At 39.5% G+C, this 14,699-nt stretch overlaps 1 protein-coding gene across 4 annotated transcripts in view; it reads left to right on the forward strand.

Moving 5' to 3' along the window:
• The window catches only part of spast (spastin), an 83,206-nt gene that overhangs the window by 4,756 nt on the left and 63,751 nt on the right, over positions 1-14,699 (forward strand). For 2 of the 4 annotated variants that reach the window (XM_060852404.1, XM_060852422.1), the window contains exon 2: positions 4,358-4,450. In XM_060852404.1, coding sequence (XP_060708387.1) covers positions 4,358-4,450 — 93 coding nt within the window. The remainder of the gene's footprint in view (positions 1-4,357; positions 4,451-14,699) is intronic. The other 2 variants (XM_060852412.1, XM_060852433.1) reach the window with 1 other exon arrangement.

Genomic DNA, 14,699 nt, shown 5'->3' on the forward strand with positions numbered 1-14,699 from the left:
AACCTTGCTGCTGCACTTACAATATTGTCTATGCTTCAAAAGTACTTGATTAGCTTTAGTGATTTTTAGGATGTCCTCTGTATAAGATGCTGTAGCAATGGAAGTCCATCTCTTATATGCTAACTATGTACATGACTATTGTAATTAGTAAATGGAAGAGCAGTATTAACTGAAGGTGATTAAAGAAACTGATTTAGTTTCACTTATCCTGGTACTATACCAGTAGATAAATGTGCCAGAACTTGGATTATGTCATAATCTGGTTTTATATTAGGTATGTGACTACAATAAATCAATGCAAAGTACAGTGAAAAGCTTTGTGAGCAGTACAGGCAGATCATAGCAAACAAGAACATAGAGATCAAAGGGTGCTTAGTGAGGCATACAGGTTACACTGCACAGGAGGTACGCAAAGCATGATTGACATTATTTGAAGTTATAGAGTCCATTCATCAGTCTAATAACAGCAGGGAAGAAGCTGTTGAATCTGTAGCTGCATGTTCAAGCTTCTGTATTTTCTACATGAAGGGAGAGGTTGTAGGAGAGCACCATTGAGGTGGGAGGGGTCTTTGCTCTAGGCAATCTTTTTATGGAAACGAGAACTGTAAATGGCATCCAAGGCTGAGAGGTTGGCTTCCATGATGGTCTGGGCTGTGCACACACCCTTCTGCCATTTCTTCTGGTGTGGGCAGAGCAGTTGCCTAACCAGTCCTTTATGCACTCAGAATGTTTAAATCATATGCCTTTTCACACTTATTCCACATTTTGGTATTTTCTCATCAACCTGTTCAAAAATGTTACAGTACATTGCACACTTCTGGAGCTTGAACCCAAACTTTCTGGCCCAGAAGTAAGCCCAGTCTTATTGTGCCCCAAGAGCCCTTTTATTTCATATTTATTAGGACAGCATCTTCTGTAAATTTGTAAAGTATCAGCATACCACTGTCAGTGCCACATTAGTTGGGAAGATGCATTTATGGTTCAAGGCATTCGCAAAATTATTTTATCAGTGCCATAGGAATTTGAGTGGTGGGGAATTTTTTGTTTAAACATGAAGATGAGTGGATACTTGGGTAACAATGCTGATTCAGTAGCATGTTACTTGTTTTGAGAAAACATATTTGAAAAAAATTTAATTAATTCTTTTGGAAGAATTGTAACATGATGGAAATATTTAAAATTGAAAGAATGGGCAGAGTTGATAACTACTCGAAATAATTTATGGGGATTATACATTTTTAGAAGACAAGTGAATCCTGTTTGGGCAGACTTGAAAGGCTCTGGAGTTACCTTTTTTAAGAACCTATGGCTGAGACACTACCTGTTAATATTGAACAGTGGAACAGATAGAGAAATTTTAAGGCAAAGGGATTTTGAAGCACTTGGGATAGCTTTTGACAATGTGATTTGCTTTTGAAAAGTAATGGACTGGAGGGTCCAAATTTATATTTGAGTGGACTTAACTAGTTATCCCTTACCATCTAATCTCACTTCACTTTCTACTTCATGCACACCATTCTGCTCCAGGCTACCAAAACTTCCAACTTTTCTGCATCTCCAAGATCATTGACAGAAATGTGATTAGGGAGAGAGTGCCAGGATTTTGACCCAGTGTCAGTGAAGGAATGGTGATTATATTTCCCAGTCAGGGTGGTGAGGGGCTTGGAGGGAAACTTCATGTGTTGGTGTTCCCCGGTATCTGCTGGCCTTATCCTTCTAGATGGAAGTGGTTGTGAGTTTAGAAGGTGCTGTCTAAGTTTCTCTGGTGATTTTATACAGTACATCGTGTAGGTGAATACACTGGTGGCGTGATTGTTTGTGAATGTTTTACCATTCAATCAATTGGTGGGTGGCACAGTGGCTGGCATTGCTGCCTCATCGCGCTGGAGACCCGGGTTCAATTCCCACCTCAGGCAACTGTCTGAGGAGTTTGCACATTTCTCCCTGTGTGTCTGCATGGTTTTCTCCAAGTGTTCCGGTTTCTTCTCTCAGTCCAAAAATGTGCAGATTAGGTGAATTGACCATGCTAAATTGTCTGTAGTGTTAGGTTTAGGGGTCTGGGTAGGTTGCTCTTCGGAGGTCGGTGTGGACTTGTTGGACCGAAGGGCCTGTTTCCACACTGAAAGTAATCTAATCAAGCAGGATGCTTTGTCCTGGACAGTGTTAAGCTTTTTGATGTCCATGGAGTTGTATTTATCCAGGCAAATGGGGAGTTTTCTATCATTTGTCTGACTTGCGCCATATAGAAGATGGACAGGCTTTGGGGACTGGGGAGGTGAGTTTGCTCACTTCTACATTCCTAGCCGCTGTATTTATATGGTGGGGTTTCTTTGAGTTTTTGGTCATTGGTAGCCCCATGGATGTTGATGGTTGGGGAGTCAGCGATGGTAACATGATTGAATCTCAAGGGGCAGCGATTAGCTTCTCATTTTTTCCACCATCAGCCACACAGTAGCTACTAATGTGCATTGCTGCAGTACAGATTCTAGACAATGTGCCAATATCCCTTTGACAGCCCCTTACAAGTCACACCACTCATAATCAGAAATATATTGTTGCTTAATTGTCTTGGATCTTTCTGTTGCAGTCGACCATAGTTGAGGCAACTACCTATAGTCATATATTATTATGTTATAAATTGGTGTGCTGTTGATTGAATGTGAGGCATTGTGGGCCTGATCAACTTGACCACATTCCTGCATTTATTCAGTTACTGCAGCCACAGACCTTCAACCTACTCATGAGGGCTTATCATTTCAGTTCACAGCTGCATGGAGTAACTCGTTGCTCGAAGAAACAAACCAGGCATGTAGGTGAGATAAGGAAATTCTGAGCACTCATTATTGATTGTGAAGGTCCAGGGAAAATAGATAAGGTGTCTAGTAAATATCATGAGTTGATCACACAGCCAATGATGCCTAATTACTAATTTGATTGGACATGTATGTGATCAGTTAATATTGTTTGGTTTGTAACCAGCAGGGATGGGCTGAACTAAAAGTATAGGAAGGGTATGATTTCATTTGTTCAATGATCTCAGTGACTTGTTCCCTGCCAGTGTGGAATAGACCATTTGATGATTTGGAATGCACCTGCTGAGTGATTTCTTTTACCAAAGAATGACTTAACACTTGCAAATCCTGGAACTTCCTGCTTAGGGATGTGCAACTTCCGACACCAAACGAACTGAGGTAGTTTGAGACAGCAGTTCACCACAATTTTCTCAAGGGTAAATAGGGGTGGTAAATTAATGAAGACATTGCAAATGATGTGCACTACCATGAACAAATTCAGAACAATTCATCTGAAGACTGCATTTTGCCTTCACACTGTGAAGGACTATGACCAGCATGTGGTCTAATGAATTGAAGCTGATTCCATTGGGACTTCGCATTCAGAGTTGTAGTCACAATATCGGATGGTACATTTAGAGGCTTGGCTACCTTTTAATATAAATAAAGTAGTTTAAATTTGGCATGTTTTAAAGCTATCCTATATTGCTGTGTCATAAATTTATGGATGTGCTGAGAGATATAGATCAGTTTTGGAAGTTACGTGCAAAATATATAATCTCATAGTGGCTTGAAGACCACTGTGCTCTTTTCCCTTCCTTTCGTTCCTGCCATCATTGTTTGTTTGCATCTTGACATTTTATGCTTTCTTGGCAGTTAAATTTTTTTGTGCTTAAAATCAAGCACCACAGACCACATACAGTATTCAGTGCTCCCATTAGTTTATATACGTCCCAACCTGAAAGTATGAAGTGATTCTTCTAATTTTTTTTTTGTGATGTATCCATCATACTTTTTAGTCGTACTTTTCATATCTTCAGACCCACACACTTTTTGATTGAGATGCTGTTGAGAGTAAGAAGCAGAAACTAGCGTAAGTGAAGGAACCCAAGCCTCATGGGCTGATTGGTGCTGAGAAAGTTTGCTGTTTAGATATCATGCCCACTTGAGTGGACTCTTAGATTTTATCAGTCTTTGCTTATAAGTACATAAATGACTGCATCAAGATTCTGTGGCTTTAAGTAACTGCATGGCATTGTTTGGGTCATCTGTGCATGTATTCATTATGACCAATGCCTTGATTCCTCTTCTGTTACTTTCACACAAAAATTACTTTACCCTAGATTTGTAAAGTCCTGACTGCATGCTTAGGCAAGTTAAAAGTTTGACTGAACAATGTAAATAGACTTACATGTCACACATCATTGAAACGTGTGCCAGTCTTCATAGAAGTAAAAACAGCACATTGTGTTCAATCCTGAAAAAGGCCAAGGTAAATTTAACAGTACTATTTGAGTGTTTGTGGACAATGACTGACTGTCATTCTGTTCCTTTTGTTCCACTAGGACAGAAGGAAAAAGCTGTAGAATGGTATAAGAAGGGGATTGCAGAACTGGAGCATGGGATTGCAATCCAGATTTCTGGATCAGGTAAGGCAGGTATGTTTAAAAAACTAACCTGTTGCTGTAATGATTTGAGGGTGTGAAGAAAGTAGATGGTTTTGAGTTGTCTCCCCAGGTGGCTTGGAAGTCAAGTAAGGTTCAATGGGAATAAGAAGTGAAGAGGAGGTTGTGAATGGCTGATTGGAAAGACTTTGGCACAAGGTTTCAGTGCTCTGTCATCTTGAATAATTGGAATTTATTCTGGATGGAAACTGTACATTTGTCAATTTTAAATATCACTTCAAATCAGAAATTTATAGCAGTTCTTCCAAACCGTGGGCATCTCATCACTTCTGAATTGTTACCTTCTCCATGCTAACTCAATGCTACATATCTGCATGCTGTGCTGTACTATCTTTGTTTCTGTGTTTTTGCTTTTTTTATTAAGTTGAACATTTGTGACCAGGAGCCCCATGTCATGCAACCCGCACAGAGGAAATTACAATCCCTCCATAGTGATTAAAAGAAGAGATGATCCCTAGTGGACAATTTTACTGTGAACAGCCAGTGAAAGCTAAGTTGACATTGGCAGAGAGTAATGGGATTCCTCTGTATGCATGTGTGATGTCTGAAATAAAAATTTTTAAAAATGGATTAAAGCATTCAATCGATTGACCCTATTCTGTTTTTCAGTAAAATCATGATTAATCATTTACTTTATTTAACCCATCCTGTCTAAACAAAAAAAACTAATGATTTGCATCTTGAATCTGCTCAAACTAAGCATTCATAGCCCTGAGTGAAAGAATCTCCAAGATTCATAATCCTCTGAATTAAGCAATGTTTCCTTCGTGATAAATGGTCAACCTGTTATCCTGATGCTGTAACACTCTTCAGCCAAGGGAGTCTTTATCCTAGTGTTGATCCTATTTAATATTTTTATATTTCAATAAGATCACTTTTTTTTCCTTTTAAGATCTTAGAAAAGACAGATCTAGTCTACTAATCTTTTCTCATAGGATAATGTTCCCATTCCAGGATTCTAACCCAGTGAACCTTGCATGCAAGGGAACCATATCCATCCTTGGTCGAGAGCGTGGTGCTTGAAAAGCATGCAAGTCAGGCAATATCCGAGGAGTAGGAGAATAGCCTTTACAGCCAAGAGACCTTCATCCGGAATAAGGATGAAGGGCTTATGCCCGGAATGGCAATTCTCCTGCTCCTAGGATGCTGTCTGACCTGGTGTGCTTTTCCAGCCCCCCCCCCCCCCCACGTTCGACTCTGGTCTGCAATCCTTGCTTTCTTTGTATCCATCCTTGAATAAGGAGCCCAAAACTGTACATCGTATTCATGATGCCTCATACTTAAAATAAAGCTGCATTATCTTTTACGGATTGTTTTGCAATAATGTCTAATGTAACATTTCCTTTATTGCTTGTTTGCCCGTCTGGTGTTAACTTGGTTATTTGTGTACAAAGGCATCCAGCTCCCTCCAAAGTGTGATAAATTCTTGTCTTTCTCAATTTAATAAATATTCTGCTGTTCTAACTTCACGTTTTTCAACATTATGCTCTTTCCTGCCCACTCAGTTAATCTGTCACTTCACAGCCTATTTGCTGCCTCCTTAAATCTCACTTTCCCACTTAGTTTACAGTCTGCAAAGTGGTACATGTTATACTTCGTCTAGTTTAAGTCTTTGATATCGATTGCATTTGGCTGAGACCTAAGCACTGACTCTTGAGGTAATCAGCAAGTTTCATAGCCTGCTAATCTGAAAATGATCCTTTAATGCTTACTTTTTTTTTCCTGCCTTTTATCCATCCTATATCTGGGGAGAATGTTTTTGCTAATCCTGAGTTCAAACTTTGTTTAAACAACTATATCAGAGGTTAATAGTATTTTTTTAAAATCTAAAAATATCCACTGATTTCTTGTTACTTTAGCCTGCTGGTTACAAATCTATAAAAGATTTGTGAAACAGTTTCTCTTTCACTTTACCTAAAAATCTGCATTGATTTTGCTGTTATTATTTTCCATGAGCCCTTAATAATGGATCCTTAGTGTTCTGTTTACTGCTAACTATAGGATGACTGGTCCCTAGTTCCCTGTTTTCACTCTCCCTCATTTGTTGAACAGCAGTGGTATGTTTGCTCCCTTCCAATCTGTAGGGACAATTCTTTGTATTTATATGTAACACTGTTTTTAAGAGCATGTACACACACCCATCTGTCCATCCGACTGACTGTCTGGGTTGTTGTCCATCAGGCCCAGGGGACTTAGTCAACTTTTAGTTTCATAATTTCTATGGTGTTGTTTATTTCCTTCTGGTAAATTCTCAATTCCTCAATCTGTGTTCCTTGCTACTTCTAGAATTTTTACTGTCTTCTCTTGAGGTTAGTGACTTTGCTACTTCCTCATTCCCCATTTTAATCCTTGTTTCTTCTGTCTCCAAGGGACCCAAATTTACTTTGCTAAACTCTTTCCTTACCTGTTGAAGCTTTTACATACCACTTTTATGTCTTTAACCTATTCTGACTGACCTGACTAATTTCTTAGCTATTCTTTAATTCTACTGCAAAGCCAAGTTCCTGAGGATTACTCTTCTCTTTGACAGAATTATGAACCTCTTCCAATAATTTGTTAGCCGTGGTTGAAACACCTTTTCAATGAGATACATTCCCTTAAGGGATTAAAAGCATTAATTGTGAATTAACTGTCTTAATGTGAACTGTAGCTTATCTACTTAATCAATTAATCAAATTTTCCAATTTACCTTTTAGGAATTATCTCATGCAGCAGCTTAGTTTGCTTTGGATTTCAGACCGTAGTTTTGGCCTTAACCCAATGACTGTCTTTAATTTGGGCTTGATCTCAAGATTTGAGCACTTAAGTGCAACATTTTCACACCTTTTATGCACTGTGAAAATGTAACGCTATCAGAAATATATTATGGTTGAAAATTAAATTGTGGTTCAATCTCTCTGGCATAGATAATCTCATTGTACCATTGAAAGAACAAGATTTAGAGTCAGAGATATTCAGCATGGAAATGAAACCTTTGGTCCAACTTGCCCATGCCAACCAGACATCCTATATAAATCCAGTCCCATTTGCCAGCACTTACCCAAATCTCTTTAAACCCTTCCTATTCATGTACCCAGTTGCCTTGTGAATGCTGTTATAGTACTAGTCTCCACCAGTTCCTCTAGCAGCTCTTTCCATATATGCATCACCCTGTCCTTAAAAAACGGTGCCCCTTAGTTCCCTTTTAAATCTTTCCCCTCCCACCTTTAAAGCGATGACCTCTAGCTTTGGACTTCCCCCACCCTGGGAAAAATATCTTTTCTATTTATCCTATCCATGCTTCTCATGACCTTGTAAACCTCTATAAGGTCACCTCAGCTTCTGATCTTCCAAGGAAGATAGCATCAACCTATTCAGCCACTCCCTGTAGTTCATACCCTCCAACCCTGCCAACATCCTTGTAAATCTTTTCTAAACCCTTTTACATTTCACAACATCCTTCCTATAGGAGGGAGACCAGAATTGCCACTATTCTAAAAGTGGCCTAACTAATGTCTTGTACAGCTGCAACATGATCTCCCAATTTCAATACTCAGTGCACTGAGTAATTTTTTTAATAGATATTTTTATTGGAAATTTAACATTTTTGCAAATTTACAAAAATAAACAAAACTCTCAAATACAAACATTGATGTACAATTAAATCATATATGCAATAGTCAAAATTTAACAGAGAAGAAAAAAAAGGAGAAAAAAAACGAGAACCAAAAAAAAACAAAACTCGACTTTCTACTAATCTAACCTATAACTAACCAGAGTGTATACCTAAGTCTCTTACATGCTCGGAACGTATTAACATCAAATATAATAAAACCCGTATTCATGCGGGATTCCTCTCCAAAGGGGCCCCGGAGCAGCCAGGTCTGAAATCTTCACTAAATAAAAGCCCTTGTTAGGATGGCCGAAATATCTGCATTTATATAATTCAAAAAGGGCTGCCATATTTTATAAAATAATTCAGTCTTTCGGTGCACCATATTTGTGAGGAAGTCAAGGGGGATATATTCCATAATTAATCTGTGCCAATTTGAAAGTCCAGGGGGGCCCTCAGCCACCCAGTTCACCAAAATATTTTTCCTTGCACAGAAAGAGAGAATAGAAAATAGTCTCTTCCCGTGCATATGAAAGGTTCGAAAAGCCCAAAAGGAGAGATACAGGTTCCACCCTAATTTCCGTTCCTAAAATTTCTGTCAGGGTACTTGCTACTTTAGTCCAGTATCTGCGGATTTTCTGACAAGTCCACAGACAATGTACAAGAGTACCCACCTCTATTTTGCATTTGGGACACATTGGAGATGCTCCTGCCTTAAATTTTGCCAGTCGAGCCGGTGCTATATGGGCCCTATGAAGTATCTTTAGTTGGATAGCCTGAGTTCTGTTACAGATAGTAATTCTCATAGCATTTTCCCAAATGTCATTCCACATATGCTCAGAGATTTCTAGCCCCAAGTCCTGCTCCCATGTTTTAAGCAGGTCATCCATGTCTCCTGAGACTCCATCATGTAGCAAATGGTATATAGTACTAACGGAGGATACCCCCGCTGGTCGTAGGACATTACGTTCTCTGTCTGATTTATAAAGACTATCTATTAATGTAGTCTTCCTCTGTATATAATCTCAAATTTGGAAGTATCGAAAGAGATCCCCATTAGGTATTCCGAATTTCAGACGCAGCTGCTCAAAGGACATCAGGATCCCATCTTTAAATAGGTCCCCTAAGCATGAGATACCCCTGGATCTCCAGAGTTTAAAGGTGGCATCTGTAATCCCCGGTTGGAATCCCCATGCGCCTACTATTGGTGCATGGGGGGATGTTTTATGTGAGTTACCCTCATTTTGCCGCATTATATTCCAGGCCTTAATTGTGTTTAATATTATGGGATTTTTACAATGGTCTGTAATGATTTTCCTCTTATCTGAAAATAAAAGGTTAATAAGTGGATATTTTATTTGGGAGGCTTCGATATCCAACCAGATTGATTGTGGATCAGACAAAACCCAATCAGCTATGTAACTTAGTAGGGAGCTTAACTGATATTTCCTAAAGTCTTGGAAATCCAGTCCTCCCCTTGCCTGTGGAAGCTGTAGCTTCTTCAGTTTAATAAGGGGCCGTCTATGGTTCCAAATAAAGGAGCCCAACCAGCCATATAATTTACGTAGGGCTAGCCTTGGCAGCATCAGCGGGAGCATTCTCATAGGATATAAGAGACGGGGCAGAACATTCATTTTAATTAATGCTATTCTACCTAGCCAGGAAATCAGAAGGTCTCTCCATCGCTGGAGGTCCTGCCTTATCCTTTCCATTAATTGTACAAAATTAGCCTTATACAGCTGACCAAATACTGACGTGATAAAAATACCTAAATATAAGAAACCCTCCAGGGACCAACGGAAAGGAAAAGGGGATCCATCCATTAGGTGGGGTATCATAACCAGGCCACCCATTGGCATAGCTTCCGATTTTGAAAAATTAATTTTATAGCCTGAGAATGCACTAAATGTATTAATAACTTGAATTAGACGTGGCACTGACATTAAAGGATTACTGAGGAATAAGAGAACGTCATCTGCATAGAGGGTAATTTTGTGTTTGCCTGTACCAATCCTCGGGGCCGTTATATTAGGATCAGTCCGGATGGTTTCTGCTAATGGTTCGATTATCAGCGTAAACAACAATGGTGAGAGAGGACATCCTTGACGGCAGCCCCTACCCACACTGAAGCCATCCGATCTTAACCCATTAGTAATAACAGCTGCTTTGGGGTCATTATACAATGTTGAGACCCATTTGGTAAACACCTGTCCAACGCCAAACCTTTCCAATGTGTAAAATAAATATGACCATTCAACCCTATCGAATGCCTTTTCCGCATCTAATGAAATTACTACTCCTGGAATCTTTCCCTGATGACAGGCTTGGATCATATTCAAGACCCTTCTGATATTATTGGATGATCTGCGGCCCTTAATAAATCCCGTCTGGTCATCCTTTATGATGTATGGCAGTACCCTTTCTAGTCTCAGTGCTAACATTTTTGAGAGAATTTTAAAGTCTACATTTAGTAAGGATATTGGTCTGTAAGATGCACAGTCTTCTGGGTCTTTTCCTTTTTTGAGGATAAGAGAAATATTTGCTTCTTTCAGCGAGGGCGGGAGACAGACCTGACTATGCGCAAAATTATACATATCCATAAGTGGGTCAGCCAATATTCCTGTAAATTCTTTATAGAATTCAGCTTGAAAACCATCTGGGCCCGGTGCTTTTCCGCTCTGAAGTTGCCTAATTGCCTCCAGTATTTCTTGGACTGCTAAAGGGGTATTTAGGGCCGACACCTGTTCCGGAGTCAGGCCCGGGAAGGTCAAATTTTTAAAAAATGACTGCATCCTCCTAATCCTATCTTCGCAGTCCTGCGATTTATATAGTTCAGAATAAAATTCTTTAAAGGTCACATTGATCTTTTTATGATCATAAGTCAGGGTACCTGTACTTTCCTTGATAGTCGGAATAGTTTGAGGGGCTTTCTTTTTCTTTGCAAGAAATGCTAGGTATCTACCCGGTTTGTCGCCATATTCATATAGTCTTTGTTTCGCAAATAATATTTCCCTTTTAGCCGTTTGAGTAAGCGCGGTGTTTAAAGCTGTCCTAAGAGCCGTAATCCTCTGCAATTTTGTGCACTGAGTAATGTTTAAGTTGAGGCCGTTACTTATTCCTGTGCTAGCACCATATTATTTTCATTGCAGTTTGTAGGACTCTGCTGTGTTCAAATTGACTGCTACATTTCCCTAAAATACACCTTAAAAGTATTAATTGGTTACGTCTGCTCTGGTCTAAGGTCATAGAAAGAACAGTCTTAATAGAAGTTCATTCAATCTTGCATTTATAGAACTATGCTAGCTTTTCCTTGCATTTTGTAATGAAAAAACATGTTTTGAGGAAGTTGTCTTGCCCTGTGTATGGTTTTAGTTGCCCTGCTGTCGGAAGAATATTATTAACTTGGAAAGGGCATAGAAAAAATTACAAGGAAGTTATTGGGACTGCAGGGTTTGAGTTATAAGGAGAGGCTGAGACTTTTTTCCTTGGAGCGTTGGAGATTGAGTTGTGACTATAGAGAGGTTTATAAAATAATGTGGGGCATGGATAAGGTAAATGTCAAAGATATTCCCCTTAGGGTAGGGTAGATCAAAACTAGAGGGCATAATTTTAAGATGAGGAGAAAGATTTTAGAAGGGACCTGATTGGCAACCTTGCACAGTGGTTTGTATGTGGAATGACTGCCAGTGGAAGTGGTAGGTACAGATGCTGTTACAACATTTTCCAAAGTATTTGGACATAAACATTTGCTATTTGTGTTTAGAGGGATATGAGCCAAGCATTGGAAACTGGGACCAGTTTAGTTGGGAAACTTCATTTGGCTTGGATGAGTTGGACCGAAGCATCTCTTTTAGTGCTGTATGACTCTGACTTCCAAAATTCAATATAAGATTTATTTTATAATGTTGTTCTTGCCTGGAGGCTTCCTTGCTGTTGTTGATTCTCCCATACTGCATAAAATAAGTCTTTGCTTAATGTTCCAATTAAGTTCCTGAAATGTGGAACTTTAAATAGAATGTGTAAGCAAATTAGAATTTCCCATTATCACTTTTGTAAAGGCTACAATCAGGTTTCGAAGGATCGTCCCTAGCAGAAAAAAATCCTATAAATGGATGTTCTTTATGTTGCTATTTTGCTATATTCATAACCTTTTAACATTTAAAAGATGTATGCTACCTCTTTCTACATACCTTCAGAACTGCCATCTCCTCAACCCTCTGACTCTTGTCTGAAATGGCCTCGCAAGCTGCTCAAGTTATGAGCAAAAAGACAAAGAGCTGCAGATGCTGGAAATCAACAACAAATACAGAAATTGCTGGAAAAAAAGTTGCATGTCTGGCGGCATCTGTGGGGAGAAAGCAGAGTTAATATTCTGAAGAAGAAGGATCACTATACCTGTTATCTTTTTGCAGTTTCTCAGCAGTTAGGATGGGGAAAAATGCATACGTCACATTAAAGATTTTTTTTTCAGTCATGTACAGAATTAGTGTTCCTCTTTATTGCTCAAGATCAGTGTTTGTGTTCCAAAGATCTGTGTTTTCTTATCCACAGAGGGACTATTCCATTGAAATTATTCCCAACAACAAGCTTTTGAGTTTTAAAATTAAGTTTATTTAATATCGCAAGCTTATCCCGGATGTTTAAATGCAATGTTTCACTCATTTATCCCTTAAGCATGATTGTCAGATGCAGATGAAGATAAAGCAATATGATTGCATTGGATCATTGTCTCAGTCTTTTTTTCATGGCAGTCCTGTAATTTCTTAATGAGTTAATTCTGTAGATGCAGTTACATTCTTGTAAAGCAGCGGATTCTGCGTAAGCTGCAAGACTTCCTGTGGTTAAATTTCCAGAAGTTTGGTGCCTTGGTAAACTTTAATTTGGGAGAGGTTGGTCCTGATGAAGGGCTTTTGCCCGAAACGTCGAATTTCCTGTTCCTTGGATGCTGCCTGACCTGCTGCGTTTTAACCAGCAACACATTTTCAGTAGAGGTTGGAAGGAGACAATCTTCCATTTTTTTTTAAAAAGATATTTTTATTAGAAATTTTAATATTTTGACAGATTTACAAAAATAAACAGAACTTTCAAGCACAAACATTAATATAAAAATAGATCTTAAATATATAATCATCAAAATTCAAAGGAATGATACTAAAGAAGAAAGAAAAACAATGAAACTCAGTTAACTACTAATCTAATCCACAATTATCCAGAGTGTATAGTTGAGTCACTTACATCCTTCAAACAAGAGAAAATGTTCTCTAATACACTCATAACAGTATAATAAAAAGGAAACTATTTCCAAACAATAAGAACAAAAAAAATAAAACATGTTTGAATGGAGATCCTCCCCCTTGTTCTCAGGGGGCCTTACTTCCTTTCTAAAGGTCCACCATATCCTCTCCCAAACAGTGTCCCACCCTTGACCCGGGCGCTCCTTAATAGGATTTAGATATAATACCGAGCTAGAGTTAACAGTGAGCGCCCCACCCCCACCCCTCCCCACCCATACCTGAGTATATCTGATAGCATCAATGCCACGTACAAACACACATAACTGTAATTTGTTGGAGTTGTAATTTTATAGTTAAGTATAATAACATAAAATAGCAAGGGAAGACAACCCTGCTCCCAGAAGCAAAAGTAAAGTAGAGTAAAGTATCCACTTCTCCCCACGGAGTGTGGAAGAGGCAAGCCAACATAAATTGTCTCTTACGATTTATTTAAACGAGTCTAAAAGTTCCTTAGCCTCTTCTGGTGATCTAAAATTATACTCGGATCCTTCGTGGGTAAAGCATAACGTCGCTGGGTAGCGTAAGGTGTATTGAATATTTAAGTTCCTTAGACATTTCTTCACCTCATCAAACGCCTTCCTCCTTCGTGCCAAAGCCGGGGAGAAGTCCTGAAATAACATAATCTTGGATCCTTCATGGATCACGGCTTTAGGATCCTTTCCAAGATTTCTGGAGGCATCCAGGAGTATCTGCCTCTCCCTATAACTCTGCAGCCGGAACAGGACCGGGCGTGGGCGCTGGTTTGGGCCAGATCCGCGTACTACGACCCGGTAGGCCCACTCCACCCTTACCCGATCAGTTTCAGCCCCCAGGTTTAAAAGCTGGGGCAGCCATCGCTCCAGAAATACTGCTAACTGTCCCTTCTCTTCTTGTTCAGGGAGGCCCAGAAGACGGATATTCTTTCTCCGATTTCTGTTATCCAGGTCATCCATGTAGATTTCAAAGGCCCGGACTCTCTGCTCCAGAGCTCGCACCTGTTCTGCAGCTGTTTGTGCTGCAGCCTCGGAGGTCATGGCCTTTAGCTCCGCCCCCTTCACTCGGCCCTGTAATTCCTCGAGAGCCTGGCTGTGCTTTTGTAACTTTTCTTCGAATGAGTTCCATCTCTGTCTGGATTCTGCGATGAAATTGACAAGTGTCGTTTCCAGCCTGGCAATCATCTCTTCAAGGCCTGTTTTTACATCAGCTGCAGCCGGAGGAGGAGAGGAGGGTGGGGGAGGGGTCTTTGTTTTCTGAGAGCTGCGGGATCCCTTTGGTTTACTCATTATCCACTTACTATTATATTTAAGCAGTTTAATATTAAGTAGCTAATTAAGGTTAGAAAATTTTTTTGGGTGGT

The sequence above is a fragment of the Hemiscyllium ocellatum genome, chromosome 3, assembly GCF_020745735.1.
Source record: "Hemiscyllium ocellatum isolate sHemOce1 chromosome 3, sHemOce1.pat.X.cur, whole genome shotgun sequence".
NCBI lineage: Eukaryota > Metazoa > Chordata > Chondrichthyes > Orectolobiformes > Hemiscylliidae > Hemiscyllium > Hemiscyllium ocellatum.